Source organism: Bidens hawaiensis, unplaced genomic scaffold (assembly GCF_021521415.1).
Source record: "Bidens hawaiensis isolate Kalapana, Puna unplaced genomic scaffold, B.hawaiensis_p1.1 tig00025799_1, whole genome shotgun sequence".
Taxonomy (NCBI): Eukaryota; Viridiplantae; Streptophyta; class Magnoliopsida; order Asterales; family Asteraceae; genus Bidens; species Bidens hawaiensis.
Window position 1 is genome coordinate 225,387 of NW_027494140.1, and position 13,535 is coordinate 238,921.

General features: G+C 38.8%; 1 protein-coding gene across 1 annotated transcript; it reads left to right on the forward strand.

Annotated features, from left to right (window-relative positions):
* The first annotated feature begins 11,102 nt into the window (after window positions 1-11,102).
* LOC143572309 (uncharacterized) lies at window positions 11,103-11,480 on the forward strand. The gene has a single exon (XM_077057501.1). The coding sequence runs from the start codon at window positions 11,103-11,105 to the stop codon at window positions 11,478-11,480; it is 378 nt and encodes a 125-aa protein (XP_076913616.1).
* The last annotated feature ends 2,055 nt before the right edge of the window (window positions 11,481-13,535 follow it).

The following is a 13,535-nucleotide window of genomic DNA, read 5'->3' on the forward strand; positions in this document are numbered from 1 at the left end:
GACTTCCTCAGTATCATCCTCCTCGTCATCATAAAACTCAGAGCAATTTTCTGCTTTGTGCCCGAGTTCACCACAATCTTCACAAACCGGGAATTTTACTCCAACTTTCCCGACTTCTTTCTTCTTACCCTTTCTGTACCCAGTCAGTTCACGTTCAAACTCAGCAATTCTTTCAGACTCACTCGTGATTGACTTAACTGATCTGGATGAATTACCACGTCTTCGTCTTTCAGCTACTGCTTCTGCCTTGGAATCTTCACACATGAACTCCAAAAATTCCCAATCATCTTCCTCAGGCTGATTCAACAACTGACTATTACACGAGGCCTTAAGATGCTTTCGGTTCTCGTATGTCAAACCATCAACAAAGCACTTTACCAGTTCCCACAGTTCGATTTGGTGATGTGGGCATTTTCTGATCATATCCTTATAACCGAAAAATCGGCTAAGTGAGAATACGGATCTTCCGAAGCCATCCCGTTGAAATAAGGAACGATGTTGATGTAAGATGGCCGGGACTTAAAAGTTTGCTGTCCCTGCACTCGTTCCTGTGGAACCAACGGGGATGCTCCGTTTGAGATAGCCGGTCTAAACCGACTGTTAACACCATGAGCCGGGGCTAGGTAATTTCTCCTTTGCCCCCCGGGGTTTCCCATACAGCCCCGGTTAACCGGAATACCACGAACTCTTTCGGGCCGTTCCGCCCGATTAACCCTGTCTCGACCCCTTCCAATTCTGTTAACTGGTTCAGCCCGTCTTCGAATTACCGGCTCTTCCACTTCTTCTTCATACTGATTATCACCCTCAATCTCTGGTTCATCAACCTCATTCTCGGGCTCAACCGCCCGATTCCTCCAAACCCATCGAACTACCTCATCATCAGCTGCCCGAAAACCTTCATTTCCATTATTATCTTCACCCTCGTCCTCATCTTCAGTCGGAACACTCGATCGAACATCATCAATATTTATCCGAACTCGGTGGTTGGGGTTATTGTTTGGAGCGGATGGTCCGGCTTGATCAAAGTTGAGGTTTAAGTTTCGGTTAAGGTTTCGGTTTCGGGTTTTGGAAGCACGAGCTGAGTTGTTTTGGTTATTCTGGTTATTGAAGTTTGGTGGGTCGGGTATGTTGTCTGGATGAAACATGTTGGTTTATGGAAGTGGATCTTAGTTTTGATTATTGTTCTGGTTCTGGTTTTCGTTCTGGTTCTGGTTCTGGTTCTGATTCTAGTTCTGGTCTTCCATTTGTGAGTTTCTGTTTTGTACTCGGTTCTGCTGAGCTAATCTCGATTTTGGGCTCGTAAACTAACCGAGATTGTCGGCCCGAATGGCGGGTGCGCATAAACCTGTAATCTGCACAACTAACACAACCCGCATAAAATGAAAAAAATACAAATAAAATAAAGTAAAATAAAATTTAAACTAAAAACTGAAAATTAAATAAAACACAAAAAACAAATTACACGAAAAACAAAAAGCGCACTAACTCCCCGGCAACGGAGCCATTTTGATGACCGTCGTTTGAGTCAATCTAAAACCTAATTATTCTAAATAGTTAGAGAAAGTAGGGTATCGTATCACAAGGAGTATGTGGTCAATGCAATTCGTGTACAGACTTAATATTATGAAGTAAATGGTTTTAGTGCTAATCACACAAACAATTAAAGTGAGTTTATAGAACTAAGCAACGAACGAACAAGCGAGTTGTAAACAGTTAACAAAGCAAACCACACCCGAGAATTCAAGTAAGCAACCAAACAGTATCTCATGCAACCTAACATATTGATTATCAACGATTAACTAAAAAATGATCAACCAGACAAAACCTTAGACGTCAACAATTACTTTGCACACGGCACTGGTTATCAAACAGTCCTTGCCAGTGTGACTCAGCTAAGGGTAATTGTATGTTTTATCGTATTCAATCTAACCAAACAGTTATATGACTAATTATCTAGCAACCGGTAACAGATCGTTCAGACCAACGTAAACCTAAACCGACCGAACACACAGAAATACTAAATATCAATAATCATATATTAATCATCAATGACAAAACATAAGTATTCTTAATCACACGAGAAAAACTGTAAAAGGTTACAAACTATACATCCCGGGTGCGATTCTAGGAGATTAGCCGAGCCGCGACATCACCGAATCTTCAATACGGATGATATGGATCATAGATATGGTCTTGACACGAGCTAGGATGGTGAAATCGCCTATAGGAACTCCTGGAATCGCCTCTTGGTCGTCAAAAACGAAGTTAAAGTTTTCTTTGATGAAAAAGATAATATAAACCAAAAAATCCCGTCTGCACACCCGTCGCGTACCGCGACGGGCCTTCTTATGGTTATATCGCGTACCGCATTGACCAAAGTCAACAATTATTTATCTCCCATCGCGGTACGCGATGGAATCCTCAACACACCCATCGCGTACCGCGATGGCTGCTACAGCCAATCTTCAATGAATGTTATCGTTTCGCGTGCTGGACATCCCGGGTCTTCATTCCGTGTCACAACAGGTCCATAATGAGTACTTTAACGCATGTGACCTGAAATCCAATAATACACGTATGAAGTATCGATAGTTCTAGAATAAACAGTTAAAACTAAATAATAAACGAACTAACACATATACAAATTAACCGACCATTAACTATATATGAACTATTCGTATGAGTAATGTTTACCAGGTAAACTTATCGAGACGAGTTAATTACCAATAAAAAACTCGTATAATGGATGTAAAGTAATCGTTGACCATTATCTACTCGTAACGACTAGTTGACCAAACAAACTAACCATTCTGGTTAGTGTTTTGAAAAACAAACCGGTTCGATGCATTTGGTTATCAAACTCATCGTCATGGTTAGTTTGATAAACTACTCACTCTTAAGGTTTTATAATCTGCTCGTCGCGACTAAAGGATATCTTATTTACTTGTGGGCGTTGATTACGAGGCTTTAAACTTATTTAATCTTTACGAGTAGATGATCAGTGAAACTGGTCGTTACGGTTAGTTAATAGACACGTGGCAAATTTTTATTGGTTATACAAACTACTCGTAGACAATCATAAACTATTCGTTACGACTAGTTTATAATACCTATTTTGAGAATTTGTTTAAAATGGCACCTAAAACCTGAAAAACGTATTCATAAACGTCTATTTTGGGAATTTTCCCAAACAAAAATGATACAAAATTATCTTTTAATATATTTTAGTAGTTTACCCCTTTCATTGAAAGTCAAATATATTAAATCGTTCTGTTTAAAAAAAAATATATTAATTCGTTTTAGGTCAAGTAAGCTTATTTGTGGTAAACTAGTTGGAAAACAAATGTTTAGATTTTGAAAATTGTACATATAACTAGTTTTGTTATAACTACAAAAGTCAATATTTATATACTCTGTCCGTCCCATTTTAAATGTAGTGGGACCCAAAACACACAAATTAAGAAATGTTTAATCATTTTATTTTATAAGTTATAAAATGACAATAATGTCCTTTAAGTTATTATGGCTAAAAACCATTTTTCTTCCTTGGCTAAAAACCATATGTAATAGTAAGGGCATAATTGAAAATTGAATTTATATGTATAGAAATGACATTTAAATTGGGTTAACCAAAAATGAAAAAAAAAATGGACATTTTAGAAAGGACAGAGGGAGTATATATTTGGGTTTTTATAAATGAAGTGATTTTAATTTACCCAAATTATGTGTACCTTTTAAACCGAGCTTGTAAACTATATATATATTCATTTGATACGTTAAATAAACGAAAATCAAACAGAATTATAGAAAAGCAAATGTGTTTTAGAAAACAAATGGAAGATATGATGGTCCACAGCTATAACTAACTAGGCCAAACAAAAACCAACATTTAGTTGGTCCTAATTAATATATACAAGATACCTAACCTTGTCAACCTTAAAAAACATCTCGGTTTTTTAGATTTAGAGAATTTAGCCTGAAAATGAAAGCCAACCCTCCAAATAAACATGTTAACCTTTTCTTGGATTAAGCAAGTTTTGAGTCTTATTAGAAGTTGCCATCACTATTAAATAGTGACAACTGACAAGCCAAAGAGGGGCCAGGCCCAACAAATTCTAAATTAGTTTAGTGGTTCAATGGCCCAACCTCCATCGATAATCAAATCGGTGATCGATTTGAAATTTGGGATTAACCAATTTGAGGATCAAATATTGAAGAATGGTTTTTGAAAACCGATTTAAGATTTAACTATAGAGGTAGGGTAGCAAAAAGACCTAAATATCCATAAAGACTACCCGCGGGTGAAAGAAGACTCCCTCAAAAGTCACCCGCGGAACATTTTAATCACCCGCATAACTTAAGTCAGAGGAAGGATATGAATAAGTTCCAGAGACTATCTGCGGGGTGACTCAGACGTCCTCAGAAGTCATCCGCAAGATACTATTCCCACCCGCGAAGGTGATTAGAGGGTGACGTCAGAGGGACAGCTGTACTTAACTAACTTCCTTCTAGAAGATTTACCAAGATCTTTCTTTGGAAAGCACGTGATGCAACAATCAATTAGAAAAGGGCAGGTGGCTAGTTTGTTATAATCGTGCACATGGCAATGGAACCCGTCCTATCATATGCGGACACGTGTCCAGGTTGTTACAAAAGCATCTTCTGGAAAATGACAGTTGGACCAATAATATTCCCCAAACCCTTCGGCTATAAATACATTCATCATCTTCACAAGGTATTCATTCACTCCCCACGTATTACTCTAAATACTTCAAGTATTTTTCTCTCTTCAAGACGTTACTTATTCTCACGTCGGAGGGTAGTTACGGGAAGACCCTCCCTCCCTCTTGTCCTTCCAGTAACGAGCTCAGGGTGGTTGTTTTGCAAGTTTCTGTCATTGGACTTGAGAAATTGAGCTTGTATCGTTAGTTTGGTAATTGTTTGATCCAAATCCCATGGACTCATTGATCTAACTCCTTAGGGATTATATCAGTGTTTCTTCATTGGCGTCATCCGTGCTTGTGCTAGAACCGTGAAAGTTTTTGTTGTTTCGAACGATATGAGTCAATCTCTTCAAGGGCCGATGGAAACTCCAGCGGCAGTCAGACATTCTACAGGTGTCGTGGCACCTGGAGGTCCAACTCCATGTGATTTGGGACACGTGACGATAGAAACTCGTCGGGTCCTTACGGAGCCAGATCTGGAAGACGGATCTGGTAATTCCGCTCCGGTGAGATCTCATCGTCGTAACCTCATATCTGAAGGAGTTCAGTCTCCTGAAGAATGGTTGTGCCTGCAACAAGAGAAGGCTATGGCTGAATACGAACATGATTCGTGAAGAGCGAATTCGTGCTCGAACTTTAGTTTATGATGAAGTCCCTTTGAGATCTCCATCTCCACCTCCAACAATACGGAGGAGCCAGATGCGTGACAGTCTCTAGACTGACAGATTTTCTAAGGAAGAAACTGGAAGGAGAGGTCGTGACAGAGATGGCCCAGTTGTGCAGGAATCTTCCTACAGAATTGAATACTACCAGAGTCATGATTCCAAAAGTCAGAGAGATCCAACGTATTGCCATGACGAGGTTAGTTACTTCAGTGGTGATAGTAAGGTCCACAGAAGAGAAGGAACTAGTCTCCCACGCGTGATAGTTTGTCCCACGGAATATTGCAGTGGTGCGGAAGAAGACTTTGAAAAAACTATACCGGCCCGCAGCGTTCGCGGAGAAGTCAAAGTTTATCCCGCGCATTGACCCGGCTCTGTTCCCAGTCAACGTAAAAATTCCTACTACCTTAGGGAAGTACAGTGGAATGTCGGATCCAAAGGATCACTTACTTAATTTTGTGACAGTAGGAGGAGTCAGTGGTTGGACCCTCCCGTACTGGTGCCATATGTTCGAGTTGACGTTGACTGTAACGACTCGGGAATTGTGACATTCGTCAAATTTGAGTCTTGTTTTATATTCATTTTATAATATGTAACATGTCGATCTTTTTTTTCGCGTTTTATTTAATAAATTATCATTTGTAGTTGTGGTTAAGCTTGTAAACCTGAACCGGTATTTTATCAAATTATTGATGTTATAACTCTAGCGTGTGTGAGGTTTGTCAAAATACAGTTATTTATAATTTATAAGCTCGGTTAAGTAAACGTTAGGGACTAAAGTGGATTTCTTTAAAGCTATACAAGTTTTAAATCATTTTTAACTAAATATCAAACATGAGGGGCCAAAGTTAAACATTTATAAACTACCTATATAAACAAACAAACCCACACCCTTTCCCTCTCTCGGTCCTCCGGTAACCCCCGCACCCAAGACCCTCTTCCCTCGTTTTTCCGGCGTGCTCTCTGTCTCTTCGTCTCTCTCTCTCCGGCTCTCTCTCTCCCTGTCTCTCTCTCTGTCTCTCCTTCTCTCCCTCTCAGTCGCACTCTATCTCTCTCCATGTTCTCTCTCCGTCTCCATCTCTCTCTCTCTCTCTCTCGCTCTCGCTCTCTCCGTCTATCTCTCTCTTTCTCCGTCTCTCTTTGTTTAGTTTTTCCAGCGCGCCTCCGGCGACACGATATGAAACACGGTGGTGGTGACCCACCACGTCTCCGGCAGCCTTCATCTCTGACGACTCGTGAACATCTAATAGGTAAATAAATTTAGGCTTCGGTTTGTTTTGGTAACAAAATTATCCAAGTTAATAGTATTATTATTATTAACATCATTATTTATTATCTAAATTATTATTATTATTAATGTTATTATTAACAAGATAATTTTTATTATTATTATTATTATTATCATTATTACTATATTCAATAAAGTGGTTATTATTATTATTAAATATCATATTATTATTACTCATCAAATCATATTTTTTTTATCATTAATTACTAGCAATAATATTATTATATTCATTTTGTGAACTTGTTTAGAAACCGAATCAAAATTTAGTATGGTATCATTATTGTCAATACTACTTAACAATGTTATCATTAACTAGTAATAAAACAAATTAATATTATTATTATTATTAATCTCTATGAATATTATTACTTTTGGATACAAATATTATCTACTTGTTTTATCAAACCGAAACCCATGTCGGGCCTAATTACCATTTAACGTCATCGTTACTCGAGTTATATTTTTATCAGTAATACTATTATTATTAAAATGTTATAAGTAAGTTATTATCATTAATATGGCATATATAATAACAATAATAATTAGTAAAATTCAAATCTATTAATAATGTAATCAACAACAAAAGTAATTATTATTATATTTGTTATTATTATTACTATTATTAGTTTTAACAACAATCCTCGAGTGGTGGTATATTTATATATCATCAACATTATCTTATATATATATAACATATTTTAAAATCATTATTATCATTTCTATCTTTGACGTTAATAATATTATTATAAACTTTATTATCAATTCATTTTTATAAAACCGAACTCTTGATTTAAACCTGTCTTGTTTCTATTTAATATTGGGTTAGTTATTTAAAAGCCCAATAAAATAATATTATTATATTTTAAATTATCAATTAAGTATGAGTCCCTAATCGTTAACAAATTAACCGGTAACCCGATTTACAATCGAATCTTCTCGTTCAATGTTTCAAATGTAATTTCAACTTAAGTTCAAGTTCATTAATATATTTTATTTATTCGTTTTCTTTAGCTTTCAAGTCGGATTCGTTCGTTTCGTTCACAAGCTTTTTTTATATGTCGATCACTTATTAGTTCTCAATTCGTCAATCGAGGTGAGTACTTGCATACCCCTTTTTTCATCTTTCGTTTTAGGGTGACATTTCATACTTATCAAACTAAATGCTTTATTTACTTGAATCTTAAACCCACAAACGTGATTGTATACTTTACTTAAATAATTGCTCGATTTGGTGTTCTATGCTTACATGCTTATATGCTTATATGTTTACCGCTTTTGGAAGGTTGATTCATAAATCCGTGAACTATCTGGTATTCTCTTATAGCACGATGTCGTTAATGTATTCTTATTAACGACCTCATGAAATCCGAATCTATTTATAGACGGTGCCGTTAATGTATTCTTATTAACGACCTCATATAAAAATCCTGAACCATCTGGTATTCTCTTATGGCAGATGTCGCTAATGTGTTAGCGATCTCATATTATCCATATTGTTGCTTTTATTTATCGTTTCGTATACAAGTTTTGTGGCTTTTCTTACTATATACTTATATGCTCAAACTTATGAATTGCTCACCAACCTTTGTGTTAACAAACTTTATTTTATGAAATGTTACAGGTTTGCCTTTTGTTGACTCGAGGACTTGACGAAAACGTTACCAAGACTATTAGGATATTAGTAAAATGAATAATATAATGGCTACTTGTATTCAACTTGTTTGTGTGGACGAGATGTGTTGTTTATTGATTCGTTGAAATAAAATGAGTTGAATAAATATTGTCACTTTAAATAGTGTCTTATGTATTTGTCTAATCACGTTGCACCCCGGCACATTCCGCCGCCTTTGGTCATGGTGTGACAGGAATGGTTCGAAACATTACCCGATGGACAGATTAAAAGTTGGGACAATCTGGTAGCTAAGTTCTCCCAACGTTTTAGTCAGCAAAAGAAGCACACTCGAGATCCTTTTGAAATTTTAGACGTTGTTAGGCGGGACAATGAGTTTATCGAAGACTTCATTTCCCGGTTTAATGATGAAAGTTTAAACATCGGAGGAATCAGCGAGGATACGTTGAGAGGAGCCTTCCGCAAGAATGTGTGGAGTAATGCCTTGATCTGTTGCTTAACCGGCAAAGATGGAATGCCTAAAGCATGGGATGAGATAATGTCCACCGCGAAACTGTTCGGGAGGACCGAAAAGACTTTGGGGTCTGACAGTCCTAAACAAGTACCGAAAGTGGAATTTCAAAGTTCGCGGATGAACAAGTCAGCTATAGGATCAATCTGGTGAAGGCTTCGACCTCCTTCGGAAGATTCGAAGCAACCAGACGCACCAGAGTAGCAATCATCCGCATAAACAGACATTGTTTCACGACAGAAAGTTTAAAACCAAAAAAAGTACCAAAACAAGCGGAAAGAACTTAACCAGAAAAGTGGGTGTTGAACAAGAAATTTTCAAATCACACAATCACAATTGGACCTGCTATCTCTGAGATAGTAAGGACGTTCTTGAAACACTTATTAACAAGAAACATGGACATCTTTGCTTGGAAACTAGCGGACATGACAGGTGTTCCAAGAAGGATTGCGGAACACAAGCTGCGGGTAAACCCGACATTCACACCAGTTGTCTAAAAAAAACGTAAGATGGGTCCTGAGCAAACAAAGGCTATGAATGAGCAGGTTCAAGATCTATTGAACGTTGGGATCATTCGAGAAATTCAATATCAAACGTGGGTGGAAAATCCGGTCATTGTTCTCAAGAGCAATGAAATATGGCAGATGTGCATTGATTTCAAGGACCTCAAAAAGGCTTGCCCGAAAGATTGTTATCCGTTGCCAAAGATTGACTTGAAAGTTGACGTGGTGGCTCCTTTCAAATTCAAATGCTTCCTTGACGGTTATAAAGGTTACCATCAGATCCGCATGGCAGCAGGCGATGAGGATAAAACCGCATTCCGCACTGATCAGTGCACATTCTGCTACAAAATGATGTCTTTTGGGTTAAAAACGTGGGTGACACTTATCAGCGTTTGATGGATGAAGCCTTTTAAAGAACAAATCGGGCACAACCTAGAGGTATACATGGACGATTTGGTGATAAAAATTACAGAGGAAGATCAGATGTTGCGGGTTATAGAAGAAACATTCGGTAACCTGAGAAATATCAACATGAAACTTAATCCTAGCAAGTGTTCTTTCGGAATGGAAGAAGGAAAGTTTTTGGGTGTGATCGTCACAGGTGCGGGTTTCAAGGATAACCCAGATAAGGTCCAAGCAGTTGCCCGTATGCCTTCACCTTCTTCCCTCAAAGAAGTGCAAACATTGAATGGTAGACTGGTGGCTTTGAATAGATTTTTAGCCAATCATGCGGCTAAATCTTTCCCTTTTGTGTCAACGTTGAGAAAATATTTAAAGAAAGCACATTTTAAATGGACCACGGAAGCAAAACAAGCTTTTTTGGAAGTTAAGAAGTGTTTGATGGATTTGCCTACTCTAACCGCGCCGCAAGCGAGAGAACCGTTGACTTTATATCTGTCAGCATCTGACATCACCATTGGGGATGTACTGTTGACAGACAGAAAGAATCTCCACACGCCGATCTACTATGTAAGCAGAACACTGACGGACGTGGAAACCAGATATTCAATGCTTGAAAAATTAGTGTTGGCATTGGTTTATGCGGCCAGGCGCCTCCGCAGGTACTTCCAAGGGCATCCAATCAACGTACTGACTGGATACAAATTATAAAGCGTACTGAGCAAGCAAGAGTTGTCCGGACGATTAGCCAAATGGGCTATCAAACTAGGAGAACATTCAATTGAGTACAAACCCCGACCCACAATCAAAGGTCAGGTAGTAATTGTTTACGGATGGAGTTTCAAGAATAACAAGAATGCTTGATTGAACAACAAACTCCAATACCTCCTGAACGAGACCAAGTCTGGTAATTGTTTACGGATGGAGTTTCAAGCGGTGAAGGGTCAGGCGCAGGTCTTAGATTGGTCAATCCTAAGGGGCACGAGTTCACTTATGCCATCAAATTGGAATATAGAAGCACCGATAATGAGGCAGAATATGAAGTGTTTCTAGCAGGCTTGCAGATCGCTAAAAAACTCGGTGTAAAGCATTTGGAAGCATGGGTAGACTAGATGTTGATAGCGGGACAGATCAATGAAACATATGAAACAAAAAATGAGGTGATGGCTTCGTATCTTTCACAAGCAAAAGATCTTATTCTCCAATTCTTATCTTGTAAAGTCATTCACATCAAGAGAAGTGAGAACAAGTCCGCAGATGCTCTGAGTAAATTGGCTTCAACGAATTTTGAACATTTCGCAAAAGACATCCGCGTCGAATTCCTAGAACAACCCTCAGTCCCGCAACATCAAGTAATGGTCATACAAACATGAGTAGAATCCTGGATGACACCGATCCTGGCTTACTTAACATCTGGAATACTTCCGGAAGAAAAAGCAGCGGCTGGAAAAATCAGACATAAAGCCTTGAATTATCAAGTACAAGACGGAATTCTGTACCGCCGGTCATTCCTTGGTCCATTCCTGAGATGTGTGGATGCCGAGGATGCAAGTTATATGATAAGAGAAATCCATGAAGGCATTTGTGGTCTTCATGCGGGTCCAAGGATGGTAGTGGCCAAACTCATGAATGCGGGGTATTATTGGCCGGGAATGCATATGGACGCAGTAAAAGAACTCAGAAAATGCTCCCAATACCCTAAGACCAAAAAACGAATTAGTGTCGGTAACGTCCGCATGGACGTTTCAAAAATGGGTCATTGATATCATGGGTCCATTCCCGGAAGCCCCGTGACGCGTCAAGTTCTTGATCGTGACAATCGATTGTTTCACTAAATGGGTGGAGGCTAAGCCAGTAGCCTCCATTACTGCATCCAGCATCAAGAAATTCCTATGGTGGTTCATTATTTGCCGTTTCGGCCTCCCGCAAGAACTGATTAGTGATAATGGAACTCAGTTTACGGACGGTGGGCTGCAGGCGTGGTTAAAAGAACTTCAAATTAGCCAAGTATTTACGGCGGTGGCTCATCCACAAGCGAATGGTCAAGTAGAGAGGGCCAATAGAACCATCAAGGACAAAAATCAAATCAAGACTGGGTACCAAACGAACAGGATGGGTGGATGAATTGCCTCATGTGCTCTGGGCTTTCCGTACCCAAAAGAAGACAATCAATTCAGAAATACCGTTCAGTTTAACATATGGCACTGAGGCCATGATTCCTGCTGATATGGGATACCATCCGCAAGAATGTTGTCCATTGATAACAATGAAGAAGAGTTGCAGTTGAACTTAGACCTCTTTGAGGAGAGACGGGAATTAGCACTTATCCGTGAGCACAACTACATGAGACAGTTACAGAAATATTATGACCCGCGAGACAGTTACAGAAGTATTATGACTCTTCAAGTACTTTTCTCTCTTCAGGACGCTTATTCTCACACCGGATGGTGGTTACGAGAAGACCCCCCTCTTGTCCTTCCCGTAACGAGCTCACGGTGGTTGTTTTGCAGGTTTCTGTCATTGGACTTGGGAGATTGAGCTTGTACCGTTAGTTTGGTAATTGTTAGATCCAAATCCCGTGGACTCATTGATCTAACTCTTTAGGGATTAGATCCGTGCTTCTTCATTGGCGCCATCCGTTCTTATGCTAGAATCGTGAAAGTTTTTGTTGTTCCGAACGATATGAGTCAATCTCTTCAAGGGACAACGGAAACTCCAACGGCAGTCAGGCGTTCTACCAGTGTCGTGGCACCTGGAGGTCCAACTCCAGGTGATTGGGAGACGTGACGATAGAAACTTGTCGGGTCTGTGCGGAGCCAGATCTGGAAGACGGATATGATAATTCCGCTCCGGCAAGATCTCATCCTCGTAACCTCATATCTGAATGAGTTCAGTCTCCAAAAGAATGGTTGCGCCTGCAACAAGAGAACGCTCTGGCTGAATACAAAAGCATGATTTGTGAAAAGCGAATTCGTGCTCGAACTTTAGTTTACGATGAAGTCCCTATGAGATTTCCATCCCCTCCAACAGTACGGAGGAGCCAGATGCGTGATAGTCTTCGAACTGAGAGATTTTATGAGGAAGATATTGGAATGAGAGGCCGTGACAGAGATCGCCCAATAGCGTGGGAATCTTCCCACATAATTGAATACGACCATAGTCATGATTCCAGAAGTCAGAGAGATCCAACGTATCGCCGTGACGAGGTTAGTTACTTCAGCGGTGATAGTCAGGTCCACAGAAGAGAAGGAACTATTCGCTACTTTGAAAAAAGACAATTCAAACTAATTGGGTTGACCAAACCGATCGATTATGAATTATGATAGTTTGACGATTTTGTTTTGTAAACAAAGAATAATTTGTATTAAATTTAAAAATATAAGAATCATTCATTAATATAAAATACACACTAAAATGAAAAAGAAATAATAATAATAATAATGTTAAAACAGTTGGTTTAATTTACACAATCGATTACAAGAAAACCCTCAAACCATAAACCAAAGTACCAAATCATATATATTTCAAATTAATAACTTTCTTACATGTAACATAATTCAATCCTTTTTAATAGTTCAACAAACTATGTTTATAATTTTACCTCTTATTGGATTAGATGCTAGCCAATAGGATTTAGCTCAATTGGCATGAGAAGGAAAGTGAAGATTTTAGCTTGTAAAGTCTCTAGTTCGAATTTGATTTCAACTGAGTTTTACCGCAGTAGGCCTCCGGGTATAGGATTTTTCTTGAAACAGGTAATGGTGTGTTGAGCTATCCAGTATTATCTGTGGTCACGAGCAGATGAGTTCGCCTTTTAC

What these genes read in the sequence shown, in the direction of transcription:
- LOC143572309 (XM_077057501.1), top strand. Translation starts at nt 11,103, where the DNA reads ATGACACCGATCCTGGCTTACTTAACATCTGGAATACTTCCGGAAGAA.